At 47.8% G+C, this 14,702-nt stretch overlaps 3 protein-coding genes and 1 pseudogene across 3 annotated transcripts; all 4 read left to right on the forward strand.

Moving 5' to 3' along the window:
* Nucleotides 1-240: 240 nt before the first annotated feature.
* On the forward strand, nt 241-1,812 carry LOC109740611 (uncharacterized). Its single transcript, XM_020299669.4, has one exon. It carries the CDS (start codon nt 622-624, stop codon nt 1,333-1,335), a length of 714 nt encoding a protein of 237 aa, XP_020155258.1. The 5' UTR covers nt 241-621; the 3' UTR covers nt 1,336-1,812.
* Nucleotides 1,813-2,132: 320 nt separating this feature from the next.
* LOC109740613 (uncharacterized) lies at nt 2,133-4,249 on the forward strand. The gene has a single exon (XM_045231134.2). The coding sequence runs from the start codon at nt 2,731-2,733 to the stop codon at nt 3,451-3,453; it is 723 nt and encodes a 240-aa protein (XP_045087069.1). The 5' UTR covers nt 2,133-2,730; the 3' UTR covers nt 3,454-4,249.
* Nucleotides 4,250-7,951: 3,702 nt separating this feature from the next.
* Nucleotides 7,952-9,442, forward strand: LOC120969385 (uncharacterized). The gene has a single exon (XM_040396566.3). The coding sequence runs from the start codon at nt 8,596-8,598 to the stop codon at nt 9,307-9,309; it is 714 nt and encodes a 237-aa protein (XP_040252500.1). The 5' UTR covers nt 7,952-8,595; the 3' UTR covers nt 9,310-9,442.
* A 774-nt stretch (nt 9,443-10,216) lies between these two features.
* LOC109740603 (uncharacterized) lies at nt 10,217-11,473 on the forward strand (annotated as a pseudogene).
* Nucleotides 11,474-14,702: the final 3,229 nt, after the last annotated feature.

Genomic DNA, 14,702 nt, shown 5'->3' on the forward strand with positions numbered 1-14,702 from the left:
CATCCGGCAGCAAGAGGCCGAATCTCTTTCATCTGCAGCTACTCCCGGACATCCATACAGTTCTGTTCTGTGTTTCCATGTGTTGGCAACAACCAGGAAAGGAAGCAACCTTCCGTTCCATGTGTCCTCCAATGAGTTGGTCCATTCCATCACACAACGCTAGAACGTCGCCGTTTTAGCAACTTTTTGAATATAAATATATGAGGGCAGGATCTTGCTTGCTTCGGATTGCCCCAACATGCCTCGGCACTAGAGAAATTTCCATGCACTTGAGCTATACTGTTTCTTGTGTTCATACTCATCTGAACCCAACAGACTCTTGAGCGTGCATCTTACCCTGCTGCCCATGACCACGAGGGAGAGCCATCTAATTTCAGTTAGGAACAGACAGGATGCTCTCTCGTGCAATCTGCCTTGTCGTCAACGGCACAACAAAACAGATAAGCAACAGCTTGTCTGGATGATATTCTTGGTGTCCACTGCTCTCTTCATCAACCAATTGCTTCAGCCTCTCCCATATAAATACAGGTACAGCCCCAAGGCTTCAGCACCAACAGCCTACAATTCTTTTCCATTACTACCATACACAAGAAAACATCACCAAACCTTCAGTCCTCAACAATGGCTTGCCATCTACGGTCGGCGAGCACGCCCTCCAGCCCTCGCTCCAGCAACACACAAGTCGAGCAGCAGCTCCAGAGCCTGAGCGCAACCGTCTCTTCGCCCTCAGCGACCATCGATACGATGTGCCATGGTTTGAGGAGGCTGGCAGAGATCTACAGCTGCATCGAGAACATGATGTGCACACCCAGCAGCCAAGCAAGTCTTTGCCACACCCTGCAAAGGGTGGCAGTGGAGGCAGAGCTCGGACGGTCCCTCGTCGTGCTCGACCTCTGCAACGCCATGCAGGAGACCTTCATGGAATTGAAGATGACTGTCCAAGAGCTCTTGTTGGCTCTCAAGAGAGGAGCTGACGCGTCTGCTCAAGTCAAGGCGTACGTCAGGCTAGCCAAGAAAGCACAAAAGCAGTTCAAGAAAATCAGCAAGAAGACTGCTTCCGACAAGAACGATTCCAGGGTGGTGATGCTACTTGCAGAAGCGAGGGAGATCACCATTTCGCTACTCGAGTCCACATCCTCGGTCTTGTCCAAGCAAATTGAGATGCCCAAGTGGTCTCTTGTCTCCAAAACATTGCACAAGAGCAAAGCCGTCTGCGAAGAGGAGCAACTGCAGGCATTGGAGCGCAGTATCGGAGATCTTGAGAGCGGAGTGGAGCTTCTGTACAGGAGATTGATCCAGAACAGAGTTTCTCTTCTCAACGCTCTTAGTTCATAGATACCCTGAGCTCTGGCTCCCTGCGGTTGGCATCCACCTTTTAAAGGATTAGTCAATCATCATGATAGCAATTTTGGTAGCATGTACACTTGTGGATATATGCAGAAAGTTCACTTAATCGAAAAGCAAAGAGAAACAATTTTGGCAATTTCATATTTTCTGGATTTTACCATTTATGCTGTTAACTGATTTTTGTTAAACAAGTGTCTAACAAAAGATCTCTCTCCTCAAACATACAATCTATTTACAAGCGACAGAACAATAACATGGAATTTGGGGCATTCTATTTTCAAAAAAAAAAAAAAAGAATTTGGGGCATTCCTGTCACATAAAATGTTGTCTAGTTTATGATTTTACACTAGTGATGTTACAAGAAGTAATGGTGTTCCTAATGGCCTATGGGTCTCAGGTAATTATTTGCCAAGGGTCAAATTACGTGTCTCAAGCTCTAGCATGCTGAAACAAGCCAGCTCGAATCCACGACCTATAACCTTGTGATTATGCATTATCATTACCGAGGGGAATACCTAATGATGCTGATGACGAACAATAATTAAGCCAACACAGGCAACCAATAATACTGATCAAAACAAATCCACTGAAGATCCTTAATTCTTATCATGTTGTTGTACCTTCCCTTTTGCTTCCAAATGATACAATGAACTTCACGTTTTTATCACTATACTGGTTATGTTAAAAAAAAATGGAAGCATGCACCATTAAGTAATATGTGCAATCAGAAGTCGACCAAACAAACGTCACTTGCACATTTTTAGTTTTCGCGACCCTAACTTTTCAAACATTTCGTTACATTCTTATTATTACATTTCTCGTTTATGCTTATCGTGCGTCATAAGTAATTTTCATTCAGACGATAACCTTAGACAGCCACGGCCAGATGAAATTTAATATGAAAACAAGAATGCATGTTGGTTATGTCAAGAATCTGTGTGCACTTAACATGGTTGTCCTTGCTGTGGATAGCTGAGACACGCCAGCGCTGCTGCACAAGCAGAAGACCTCACCCTAATGTTGAAAAATTAGCGCTGCTGCACAACCAGATGAATTATTCCTCTCAGCAACAGAAAACCTGCATTTTATTTCCTTGGACAATACTTCTTCATGATCATATATCGAGATCCGAAATCAAACGAAGCACCCGTGCACTGCACTGTGTTATCAATAACCAAGACATGCCAGCCATATATGCTAGCTCTCCTATGGAGGTTACCAGATGAGATTCTTGCTGTCGGCTGCTCTTTTCATCGTACATTGCTGTTGCCTCTCTGATATATATACAGGGAGAAGCCCAAGGCTTCAGCACCAACACACTGCCTACCATTCTCTTCCATTTCTATACAGAAGAAAACAGCAACAAAGCTTCAATCTCCAAGCATGGCTTACCATCTACGATCGGCAAGCACGCCTTCGAGCCCTCGCTCAAACAGAGCGGAAGTCGAGGAGCAGTTCCAGAGCCTGAGCACAACCATCTCTTCGCCCTCGGCGACCATCGATACGATGTGTGATGGCTTGAGGAGGCTCGGTGACATCTACAGCTGCATCGAGAAGATGATGTGCACACCAAGCAGCCAAGTCAGCCTTTGCCAGACCCTTCAAAGGGCGGCAGTGGAGGTGGAGCTTGGACGGTCCCTCGTCGTGCTCGACCTCTGCAACGGCATGCGTGAGAGCTTCATGGTATTGAAGATGACTGTCCAAGAGCTACTGTTGGCTCTTAGGAGAGGAGACGATGTGTCTTCTCAGGTCAAGGCATATGTCAGGCAGGCAAACAAGGTCCAAAAACAGTTCAAGAAGATCAGCAAGAAAACTGCTTCCAACAAGGACGACTGTAGGGTGGTGATGCTAGTGGTAGAAGCGAGAGAGATCACCATTTCGCTGCTCGAATCCACATCCTCAATCTTGTCGAAGCAAGTTGAGATGCCCAAGTGGTCTCTTGCCTCCAAAACATTCCAGAGGAGCAAAGTTGTGTGCCAAGAGGAGCAACTGCAGGCATTGGAGCACAGTATTGGAGATCTTGAGAGCGGAGTGGAACTTCTCTACAGGAGATTGATCCAAAACAGAGTTTCTCTTCTGAATGTTCTTAGCTCGTACATACCCTGAGCTCTAGTTCCCTGCGGTTGGCATCCACCTTTTAAAGGATTAGTCAGTCATGAGAACAATTTTGCATTGTGTATACTTTTGGATATGTATAGGAAGTTCACTGAACCGAAAAGCAAAGTCAATTTCATTTCCCTGAATTTTTTTCATTTCTGATAAACTCAAATATCATTCACATGGTTAGGTAGCTTGATACAACTATTTCAGTACAATGTGTGTCAGATAGAAATGATATTTATCATGGTAGACCCCACCTTCATTAATACTTTTGAGTATAAGATTACGGGTAGAGGCAACACCCAACACATAAACAAATATCTGGCACGGCAAGCTAAATGACCTGATAAACCTCAATTTTTTTGCGGGCAATTGTTTTGGTAGGTTGTGATTGCTTCCAACAAACAAACACGAAAAATATTGCTTCCCACTAATTACATATTTGCTTCCGATTTGTTTTTAGCGGGACAGATTTGCTTCCGATAAATAAACAAATAAATAAATTTAGTTGCTTCTGGATGATTTTTCTTTGCAACGCAAACGTGCCATGGAAACATTTTTTTATGGAAGCGCATGCAATGGAAATATATTATTCAGAAAAATCTGCTTCGAAAATAAAGGTACTTCAAAAATTCGTTCCAGATGTATATATTCTCAACTAAAAAAACAAGCGTATATATTCTCGATTGAAACTAGGACGTCTATACTGAAACATTGGGTTGTAGGCAACATGTAATCCCTTGAAGCATCAGGCAGTAATGCTGGAAGTATACCTGATTAGTGTGTAAGAGAAATTCATTTATTTGGGCGCATAGGAAGCCTAGTGTGCTGTTGTTTGAAGCATGGTTAGTATCTAACCCAAATTTTGTTGAACTGTGTAGGAAGCATAAATGTTTCGTGAAACCTACACCTCTTTGGTTATTGTGTTACCGAAGCTTCATTCTTTTGGGCAGGAAGCAAAATAGAGACATATGCGATACAAAATTAATAAGATGGTGTAGCATACATGCGCATCGAGGCCTGCCATGAGCATGCCCACATGCTGTTAAAATTTGGTGTGATTCGTGCTTGGCAAGAAGCACACCATGTTCAAAGGTGGTGGTTCGGATAGGCCGATAGGACAAGTCTGGATGCACATTTTTTCACATCAATAAAACAGACCCAAAATTTTTCCACACACTAGCATTACCATGCCAAGCATCCATGATAAATTTCATTGAGTTCTGACATTTCGTGCATTTTCTAGGGTTTTCCCGGTTAAAAAAATCCTAAAACACTAGCCGAATGTGACGCAACATGCGTTCGATGTCCAAATTCCTTCAAATTTGCATGGAGGCCTGCCATGAGCATGCCCACATGCTAGCAAAATTTGCTGTAATTTCGTGCGTGGCAAGAAGCACACCATGTTCAAAGGTAGTGGTTCAGATAGGTCGGTAGGGCAAGTCTGGATGCACTTTTTTTTTCACATCAATAAAATGGATCCAAAAAATTTCCACACATTAGTATTATCATGCCAAACATCCATGATAAATTTTATTAACTTCTGACATTTTATGCATTTTTTAGGGTTTTCTCGATGAAACCCCCTAAAACAATAGCCGAACGTGACGCAACATGCTTTTGGTGTCTGAATTCTGTCAAATTTTGCATGGAGGCCTGCCATGAGAATCCCCACATGCTAGAAAAATTTGGTGTCATTTTATGCATGAAAAGAAGCACACCATTGTACAAAGGTGATGGTTCGGGTAGGCCGGTAGGGCAAGTCTGGATGCATTTTTTTCACATCAATAAAATGGACCCAAATTTTTCCACACACTAGCATCATCATTCCAAGCATCCATTATAAATTTCATTGAGTTATGATATTTTATGTATTTTCTAGGGTCTTTCCGGTGAAACCCCCAAAACACTAGCCGAACGTGACACAACGTGTGTTCTATGCCCGAATTCCTTCGATTTTTGCATGAAGGCTTGAAGTGAGCATGCCCACATGCTGGCAAAATTTTGTGTCATTTCATGCATGGAAAGAAGCACACCATGTTCAAATGTGGTGGTTCGGGTAGGCCGGCGGTAGGGCAAGTTTGGATGCACTTTTTTTTCACATCAATAAAATGGACTCGGATTTTTTTTCACACACTAGCATCACCATGCCAAGCATCCATGATAAATTTCATTGAGTTTTGGCATTTTTGCATTTTCTAGGGTTTTCCCCGTGAAAAGCCCCAAAACACTAGCCGAACGTGACGTAACGTGCTTGTATAAATGTTTATGAATTTGAAAAAAATACAGGCTTTTATAAAACATTTGTAAAAGTTGAAAGAGTTCCCGTATATGGAAAAAGTTCATGAATTTGAAAACAAAGTTTGCGAATTTAAGAAAATGTTCACGAATTTAAATGAAAAAGATTAGGGTAGAGCGTTCGGGTTGGGCGAAAGGTTCCGTCTCAGAGTACATTTTTTCGACATTGTTCAAATTGACGAAATTTTTCTAGGGCCTTGCATCACCATTCTAAGGCAGCATGCCAAGTTTAAAAATCTGCATGGTAAGAAATAAAAATGATTGGAGGGAGTATAAAAAAGGATCGGAGAGAGTATTCCTTGCCAACAGAACATGTACGTGTTGTACTCCTTGCATGGTAAGAAATAAAACAAGAAATATATATTGATTTCCTTCCTTTCAAAGCAGCGCACATTTTTCTCATCTTCTACTGGAAGCATGGATGCATGAGTCCAACCGCATGCACAACAATAGGAGCAGGCTTGGGAAAAAGGTGCTACAAACCAGGAACGAGCAGAGTAAATAGGCAAAAAGGAAAACTACAGGCAAGATAAAAATGATTGGAGGGAGTAATAAAAGCAACACAATTAAGGTGTCCTATTGGTTACGACTGTTAGTATTTTGTGTGGTGGTCTTGAGTTCGAATCACGTTGGATGCTGATTTTTTAAATTTTAATCATAAAGTAAAACTTGCGTAAATGGGCCAGCCCACGGCGGAGGTGGAAAATGTAATGTATGGGCGCAACCACGTACTTTCAAAAAAGACCATCCCGCTCTTTATTATGAAGGGGTATGGATTAATCTCAGCCATTGATGTGTTTAGGAGGATGTACCGAAGTAGAAGTCATTAAACTTTTGTCACTTCAGATTTTGGCGATAAGGGGAATTTTCTGTACCCCAAAAGACCAAGGCAGTCTTGGCATTCAAGAGTTACATGTTCAAAATAAATGCATGCTTAGTAAATGGTTGCGTAAATTGCTTACCAAGAATGGGATCCGTGAATCGCTTCAAAACAAATACTTGTAGACCTCATCTAGCTCTTATACTCCGTTGTAATAACTCAATGTAAGTGCGACATAGGAGTATTACCCATGTCGGGGGCCTGAAGCTGGGAAACCTCCATATATCTCTTTTGTCTCCAACAAGATTAACTCGAACTCTGAACTCCCTCTCTGTACTGTCTTCCATGATCCCAGACACAAAGGACATGCCGACAGGTCGAGCTCCACCGCCCCCAATTAGCGGGATGACCACCGACGCCAAGGAAATGACACCACAGCAGAGTCCGGGAGTAAGATGGCCAAAGAGGAGGGTTGGGGGTAGCAGTAGGGCTCCCCATGGTGCTGCGAGATCTTTTAGAGTACCCCAAAATAAATATAGACCGTACATTTCTCTTGATCCAGTGGACATTATTGCTTGGTACTCCATCACTCATCCAACGGAGTACTAAGTTAAAAAGTACTGGAGTACCTTGATTTAAGGGGCAAAACCGTAATCATATATAACATTCTAATATTATTTCATATTCGTGGTTCCCCTCGTAACCTCCCATGTATTCTGGCATCTTCTTTTTTTCAATTACAAGCAAAACGTAGTATATTGATATGCACGCAGCGTCCGGAGATGCCGGGATGAGCCCATGCCGGCGGGCTATGCACGTCCTTCGTAGGTGAGTAACGGGAAAGCATCCGCGCCTGAGACGAGCCGGAACAAGATCTATGCCGTGAAGCCGATCGAGGACTCATTTCCGCAACCATGGCGCAGTACAGGGGTTGGCCGGTGGCGGCTCGACGGGCGGCGCAGCAGGGCGGCCTGCGGTAGCGAAGGATCAGGTTTGAGGACATTATTGCTTGGTACTCCATTGCTAGGCACCGAGCGATCGGGATTTCCGGCCGAACGAACGGGAGCTTTTTCTGGCACTCAATCTGGAGTTTCTGTTTTTCTTTTGGGAGCTGTATTTGGCATCCATGCGAGATCACAGGGAGAAAATCGGAAGTACCCGTGGGAAAATAACTAAGTTACCCTTCACAACGAACGGCAAGATCTGTTCGGTACTCCAGCACATGTTTTGGGAGTACCAAGGTACCGTAAAATAGCTCGGTGCTGATTGGACGGGGCACCACGACTGGCCAGTAGGTCGTTCTTCGACGAGTCTTCAACAGGATATTTTCAACCACAGGTATACATTGATATTTTCTTATTACATTTCTCCTATATGCACCAAGCATGCTTCCATACGAATAGCGAACGAATATTTAAGGTAGCCAGCTTAAACTTAATATTAAAAGCAGGCAATACTGTTAGTGTAGTCGAGAATGTGCATCCACTTACATGGCTGTCCTTTTGTTGTGGGATAGCTGAAACACACCAGCGCTGCTGTGCAAGCAGTGCAACTCACCATAACGTTGGAGAACCAGCAGAGAACAAGACTAAACTAATCATTGCAGCAACACGAAACCCGCATTGCATTTCCTTGGCTAATCTTCCGTGATCACATATAACCCGTATCCAGATCCGAGATCAAACTGAACACTCGTGCAGTGCGCTGTGTCACCAATGACCTAGACATGCCAGGCACATAAGCTCACCGATTCACACTTGCTGCGCTAACCAAAAACACGTAGGCAACAGCTTTGTCTGATTGGGCTTTGGGTGGCCATGTTTCTTTCAACAGATCACCTTAACACGTATGGAGGTTAGTTGGATGAGATTCCTGCTGTCGACTGCTCTACCCATCATGCCATTGCTCCGTTATAAATACAGAGAGAAGCCAAGGATTGAGCATCAACAAACTGCAGCCCTTGTCTTGCCAACCTTTCTCCTCCATTTCCATACTGAAGAAAGTAGCATCAGAGCCTCAAAACCACAAGCATGGCTTACCACCTAAGATCTGGAAGCGCGCCTTCTAGCCCTCGCTCAAGCAAACCCCAAGTAGAGCAGCAGCTCCAGAGCCTGAGCGCAACCATCTCTTCGCCCTTGGCGACCATCGATACGACTTGCGAAGGTTTGAGGAAGCTGGCAGACATATACAGCTGCATTGAGGAGATGATGTGCGCACCCAGCAACCAAGTCAGCCTCTGCAGGACCCTGCAAAGGGTGGCAGTGGAGGCAGAGCTAGGGCGGTCCCTCGTCGTGCTCGACCTCTGCAACGCCATGCAGGAGACCTTGATGGAGCTGAAGATGACTGTCCAAGAGCTCTTGTTGGTTCTCAAGAGAGGAGAGGACACAACTTGCCAAGTCAAGGCATACATCCGTCTAGCCAAGAAAGCACAAAAGCAGTTCAAGAAGATCAGCAAGAAGACTACTTCCGACAAGAACGATTCTAGGGTGGTGATGCTAATGGCAGAAGCGAGAGAGATCACCATTTCACTTCTCGAATCCACATCCTGCATCTTGTTGAAGCAAATTGAGATGCCCAAGTGGTCTCTTGTCTCCAAAACATTGCAGAAGAGCAAAGTTCTGTGCGAAGAGGAGCAATTGCGGGCATTGGAGTGCAGTATCGAAGATCTTGAGAGCGGAGTGGAACTTCTGTACAGGAGATTGATCCAGAACAGAGTTTCTCTTCTCAATGCTCTTAGTTTGTAGATACCCTGAGCTCTAGTTCCTGCGGTTGGCATCCACCTTTTAAAGGATTATTAGTCAATCATCCTAACAGTTTTGCAATGTGTATGCATAGAAAGTTCAATAGCAAGCAAAAGCAATTTTGTCAATTTCCTATTTTCTGAATTTTATCATTTATGCAAGCTCCACGATATTAATCAGTATCCTGATTAAACGACTTGGTTTGTCCTCAAACATACTATGTACTTACAGGCAACAGAACAATAACTGATATAAATCAGTATCCTGCTTACATTACTTGGTTCAATAAAATGTTATCTACTTTATAGTTCTACACTACTGATGTTATAAGAAGTGATGGTGCCTCCAGAATCTGGAAGGTGAAACATGCCAGCTCCAACCCATGAGCTAGTGATAATGCATGATCATTATCGAGGGGAATACCTAATGATGCTGATGACTAACAATAATCAGGCCAACACATGCAATCGATAATACTGACCAGAACAAATCCACTGAAGATCCTTTCTTATCTTGTTGCTGTACCTTCCCTTCTGCTTCCTAATAGTACAATGAACTTCATGTTTCCGTCGTTGGATTAGTTTCAAAAAAAAAAAAAATCAGTAGCATGCTTCTATTTTATGCATAGCATGCATCGTAGGTAATTTTCGTTCACACAATTATCTCAGAATTATACTTGCGTGTTGCGTCCAGAATCTGTGTGCACTTACATGGTTGTCCTTGCTGTGGATAGCTGAAACACGCCAGCAGTGCTGCACAGGCATAAGACCCCATCATAATGTAGAAAAATCAGCGAGCACAACAACAGAAAACCTGTATTGTATTTCCTTCAACAATACTTCATGATCACATATCAAGATCCGAAATCAAACGAAACACCCGTGCAGTATATTCTGTTACCAACAGCCAAGACATGCCAGGCATATAAGCTAACTCATTGATGTTTGCCACGCTAACCACAAGCAGATAAAGCAACACTCTCTTATGGAGGTTAGCAGATAGGATTCTTGCTGTCGGCTGCCCTGTTCATCGTGTCATTGCTGCTGCCTCTCTGATATATATACAGGGAGAACCCCAAGGCTTAAGCACCAACAAACTGCAGGTCATCTTGCCTACCATTCTCATCCATTTCTATACAAAAGAAAACAGCACCAAAGCTTCAATCTCCAAGCATGGCTTACCATCTACGATCGGCAAGCACGCCTTCGAGCCTTCGCTCGAACAAAACTGAAGTCGAGCAGCAGCTCCAGAGCCTGAGCACAACCATCTCTTCGCCCCCAGCGACCATTGATACGATGTGTGATGGCTTGAGGAGCCTCGGTGACATCTACAGCTGCATCGAGAAGATGATGTGCACACCAAGCAGCCAAGTCAGCCTTTGCCAGACCCTTCAAAGGGCGGCAGTGGAGGCGGAGCTTGGACGGTCCCTCGTCGTGCTCGATCTCTGCAACAGCATGCGGGATAGCTTCATGGAATTGAAGTTAACTGTCCAAGAGCTACTGTTGGCTCTCAGGAGAGGAGAAGGTGTGTCTTCTCAAGTCAAGGCATATGTCCGGCTAGCAAACAAGGTGCAAAAACAGTTCAAGAAGATCAGCAAGAAAACTGCTTCCGACAAGAACGACTCTAGGGTGGTGATGCTAATGGCAGAAGCAAGCCATTTCGCTGCTCGAATCCACATCCTCAATCTTGTCGAAGCAAGTTGAGATGCCCAAGTGGTCTCTTGCCTCCAAAACATTCCAGAGGAGCAAAGTTGTGTGCCAAGAGGAGCAAAGTTGTGTGCCAAGAGGAGCAATTGCAGGCACTGGAGCACAGTATTGGAGATCTTGAGAGCGGAGTGGAACTTCTCTACAGGATATTGATCCAAAACAGAGTCTCTCTTCTGAATGTTCTTAGCTCATAGATACCCTGAGCTCTAGTTCCATGCGGTTGGCATCCACCTTTTAAAGGATTGTTAATCAATCATGATAGAAATTTTGCAGTATGTATACGTGTGGATATGTATAGGAAGTTCACTGAACCGGAAAGCAAAGAAAAACAATTTTGTCAATTTCATTTCACTGAATTTTTCCATTTCTGCTAAACTCTAATATTATTTACATGGTTAGGTGCCTAGATACAACTATTTCAGTAGAATGTTTGTTAGATAGAAATGATATTTATTATAGTACACTCCACCTTTATTAAGACTTTTTGACTATAAGATTACGGGTAGAGACAACACATAAACAAATATCTGGCACGGCGAGGTAAAAGACCCGATAAATCTCAATGTTAACTTCAGTTAACACGCCACCATATTTCTTCATATCCTCGCTAAAAGAACTGCACCCAGCTGCACCGATCTCTGGAAAAAAAGTAGCGATGATGATGCTTCTAGAGATACCTAAAGGAGTTCGATTACACTTTTGTCTCTTCAGATTTTGGCGATAGGGGGAATTTTGTGTACCCCAAAAGACCAAGGCAGTCTGGGCATTCAAAAGTTAGATGTTAAAACTAAATTCAGGCCTAGTAAATGGATGTGTAAATTGCTTACCGAGAATGGGATCTGTCAATCGCGTGTTCGAAACAAATACTTGTAGACCCAATCTAGCTCTTATACTCCATTGTAATAACTCAATATCGATACACTGTAAGCGCGATATAGGACTATTACCCATGTCGGGGGCCTGAAGCTGGGCAACCTCCATATACCGAAAAAGGCTTTTGCCCCGCTTTATATATAAGGCAAACGCTTCATGATAAGCATAACTAGGGCTCCCCCCCCCCTCCTCGCTCTCGCGACCGCGTCGCCCCCCGCGGGCGGCCGGCCGCGCACCTCTCTCTCCCGCCTCCAGCCCCCCTCTCCCCTTCCTCCCCGCCGCCGTCGCTGGCGCCCGCGGCCGGCCTGGCCCCGAGTCGCTGGTGGCGGCGGCCTTCCTGCCCTTCCCCTCCCGGTGGCTCCGGCGCGGGGCGGAGTTGCACCGGGGGGTGCTCCTAGGCGGCGGCTGTCCAGCTGGCGGCGGGGTTCCCTGTCGCAGAGCAGGCGGGCGGCTGGGCAGCGGCGCCGTCGTTGGCGGCGGGGTGGCGCTGTGGCTCGTCCTGGCGGCGGCGCTCGGCCCAGATCTAGGCCCTACGGGGCCCATCTGGGCCTGGGCGGGCCGGCGGCGGGGCTGGTTGGCGGCGTGACTCCCGGGATGCAGGGGAGCGGTGTTGCGCGACGGCGGCTGGCGGCACCGATGCCAGCTTGCTGCAGCACGGCCGGCGAGGCTTAGCGGGCCCGTTTCGGGCCTGGCCGGGCCAGGGGTGGCCTGGTATGCCCCGCTGCCGTGTCCGGTCGGCTACCGCGACAGCGCCGGAGGCTCGACTTCTCGCACGACGGCGGTGGAGGTGGTTCCCTTCCGGTCGGCATTGGTGCTGTTGTTCTCGTCGCGTGGCGCTTCTCTCCGGTCTTCTCGGCCTCGTGGTGGTCCTCGTAGTGAGACGGCGTGGGCGGCGGCGCAACCGCGGTGGCGCATTGGGTGGTAGTTTGGATGGTTGGCTCCGGATGGGCGGTGGTGTTTGGTGTGCGGGAGAAATCCTTGCCGGTTCGTCCGGCGCCGATGCGGTGACACCGGCGGGTGCTACCATTCCTTCTTGAAGGGCGTCGGTGGTAGCCATCCCCTACTTTCCTCCGCACGCCGGGGGAAACCCTAGGACTTGTCCGGGCAGCAGCGTCGTCGGCGTCGCATACCTTCTTGGAGGTGCTGCTTGGTATGCGGCACTCGGAGCCTCGGGCGGTGGTGGGGTGTTTCCGGAGGGCGCAGCGGTGGCGGGCCTTCCGCGCTTTGTCGATCTGCCGTTGTTGGCATTATGTTTCTTCTTTTTTTGTCTTTGGGCTTGTTGTGCTGCTCGCCCCAGCGTCGAGATGTATCCTATGTTGGCTGGTTGCTTTGGAATACAAAGCGGGGGGAAACCCTTTTTCGGTATATAAGGCAAACCACCGCTTTATATATAAATCTAGGCAACCTCCATATCTCTTTTGTCTTCGATGAGATTCCCTCGAGCTTCGAACTCCCTCTCTATACTGTCTTCCGTGACCTTAGACACAAAGGACGCACCGACAGGTCGAGCTCCGCAACCACCGGCTTCCAGGAAAAGCCACCACGGCAGAGGCCAGCAGTAAGAAGGCCAAAGAGGAGGGTGGAGGGGTGGTGGTAGGGTTTCAAAAAACAGCTCCCCCCCTCGTGTCGCTCCCGCAAGCGACCGAGGTGCCAGCGACGACGGAGCCTCATCTCCTCCTTGCGCGAGGGCTCGACACGGGCCGGCGACCTCGAGCGGTGGCGTGGGTAGGCCTGACGGCGGCACCGCGGTGCCTTGACCTGGGCGTGGTGGGCTGGACACGGCAGGGGCTGTGACCTATGGAGGCGGCGGCCGGCGGGGGCTCGGCCCGGATCTGGTCCGTCGCGGTCCAGGGGGCCTCCTGGCAGCTGCTTGTGCCGGCGGCACGGCAGCTGCGGCTATGCGGCGGTGGCCCTGGTGCTCCGGCGTGGTGTGGTGGCGGGTTGGCCTCGTCCCGACCAGATCTGGCAGGGGGGTTGGCGGACGGCGCATGACCAGGGGCTCTGGGGCCCTGGGTGCGTGATGCCGGCACGGATCCGGCGGGGCAGCTGCCTTGGTTGACAGTGGTCGATCTGGGGCTGCGGCGGTCGGTGTGCCTCATTGCGGGCTGTTCCTGGCGGGCAGCACTGATCTGGAGTATGGTGGAGGATGGCGGTCGGCGGCACCCATGCAGAGGGCCGGCCTATTCAGCGTTGGTGCTTGCCGTCGCGTTTGTGCCATTCTATCTTGCTCCTCCATTGTGTCGTCGGTCCGAGTTGGTGCCGTGCCGTTGGTTGGAGCGACGCCGGTGGCCATGGGCGTGGCGGCGTCTAAGCTCGTCTCGACAAAGGTCGGGGACTAGTGTGGGGCTTGCTCGATGGTGGCCGTCGGCAGCTACTAGGCCGTGTTCCCCCCTCCCCCTCCCTCCGGTCCACAGGGACTGGCTGGGGACACAGGCGTGGACGCCTCCTACGGTGGAGGTGATCACCCAAGCCCGGTGGCTGATGCCGGGCTAGGAGTAGAAGGATGTATCTTCCACTCTTCCCATCGCATGGTCTGTGCGTTACGATGTTGATGGCTGGTGGTGACTCGGGACATGGATGTCGGGGCGGCGACCCCGGATGGTGGTCCGCATGGTGGCTTTCCGGCAAGCTCCACGGCGATAGTGCTGACTACGTTTCTCGGTCGGCGGGGTGTAGTGCAGGGTGGTTCGGGCACACTTTCTGTTGCCCAGATCAGGATCTGGAGGCCGGTTCTCGCCGTGACTGTTCTGGGTGCCCCGTGGTGGCACGGGTGAGCTGCCGAGCGAAAGCTTCATGCTTTGGCGCCAGCGACGATGA

The sequence above is a fragment of the Aegilops tauschii genome, chromosome 7, assembly GCF_002575655.3.
Source record: "Aegilops tauschii subsp. strangulata cultivar AL8/78 chromosome 7, Aet v6.0, whole genome shotgun sequence".
NCBI classification, from domain to species: Eukaryota; Viridiplantae; Streptophyta; class Magnoliopsida; order Poales; family Poaceae; genus Aegilops; species Aegilops tauschii.

Excerpts from the sequence above, each read along its gene's own strand:
- LOC109740611 (XM_020299669.4), top strand. The coding sequence starts at position 622 with ATGGCTTGCCATCTACGGTCGGCGAGCACGCCCTCCAGCCCTCGCTCC.
- LOC109740613 (XM_045231134.2), top strand. The coding sequence starts at position 2,731 with ATGGCTTACCATCTACGATCGGCAAGCACGCCTTCGAGCCCTCGCTCA.
- LOC120969385 (XM_040396566.3), top strand. The coding sequence starts at position 8,596 with ATGGCTTACCACCTAAGATCTGGAAGCGCGCCTTCTAGCCCTCGCTCA.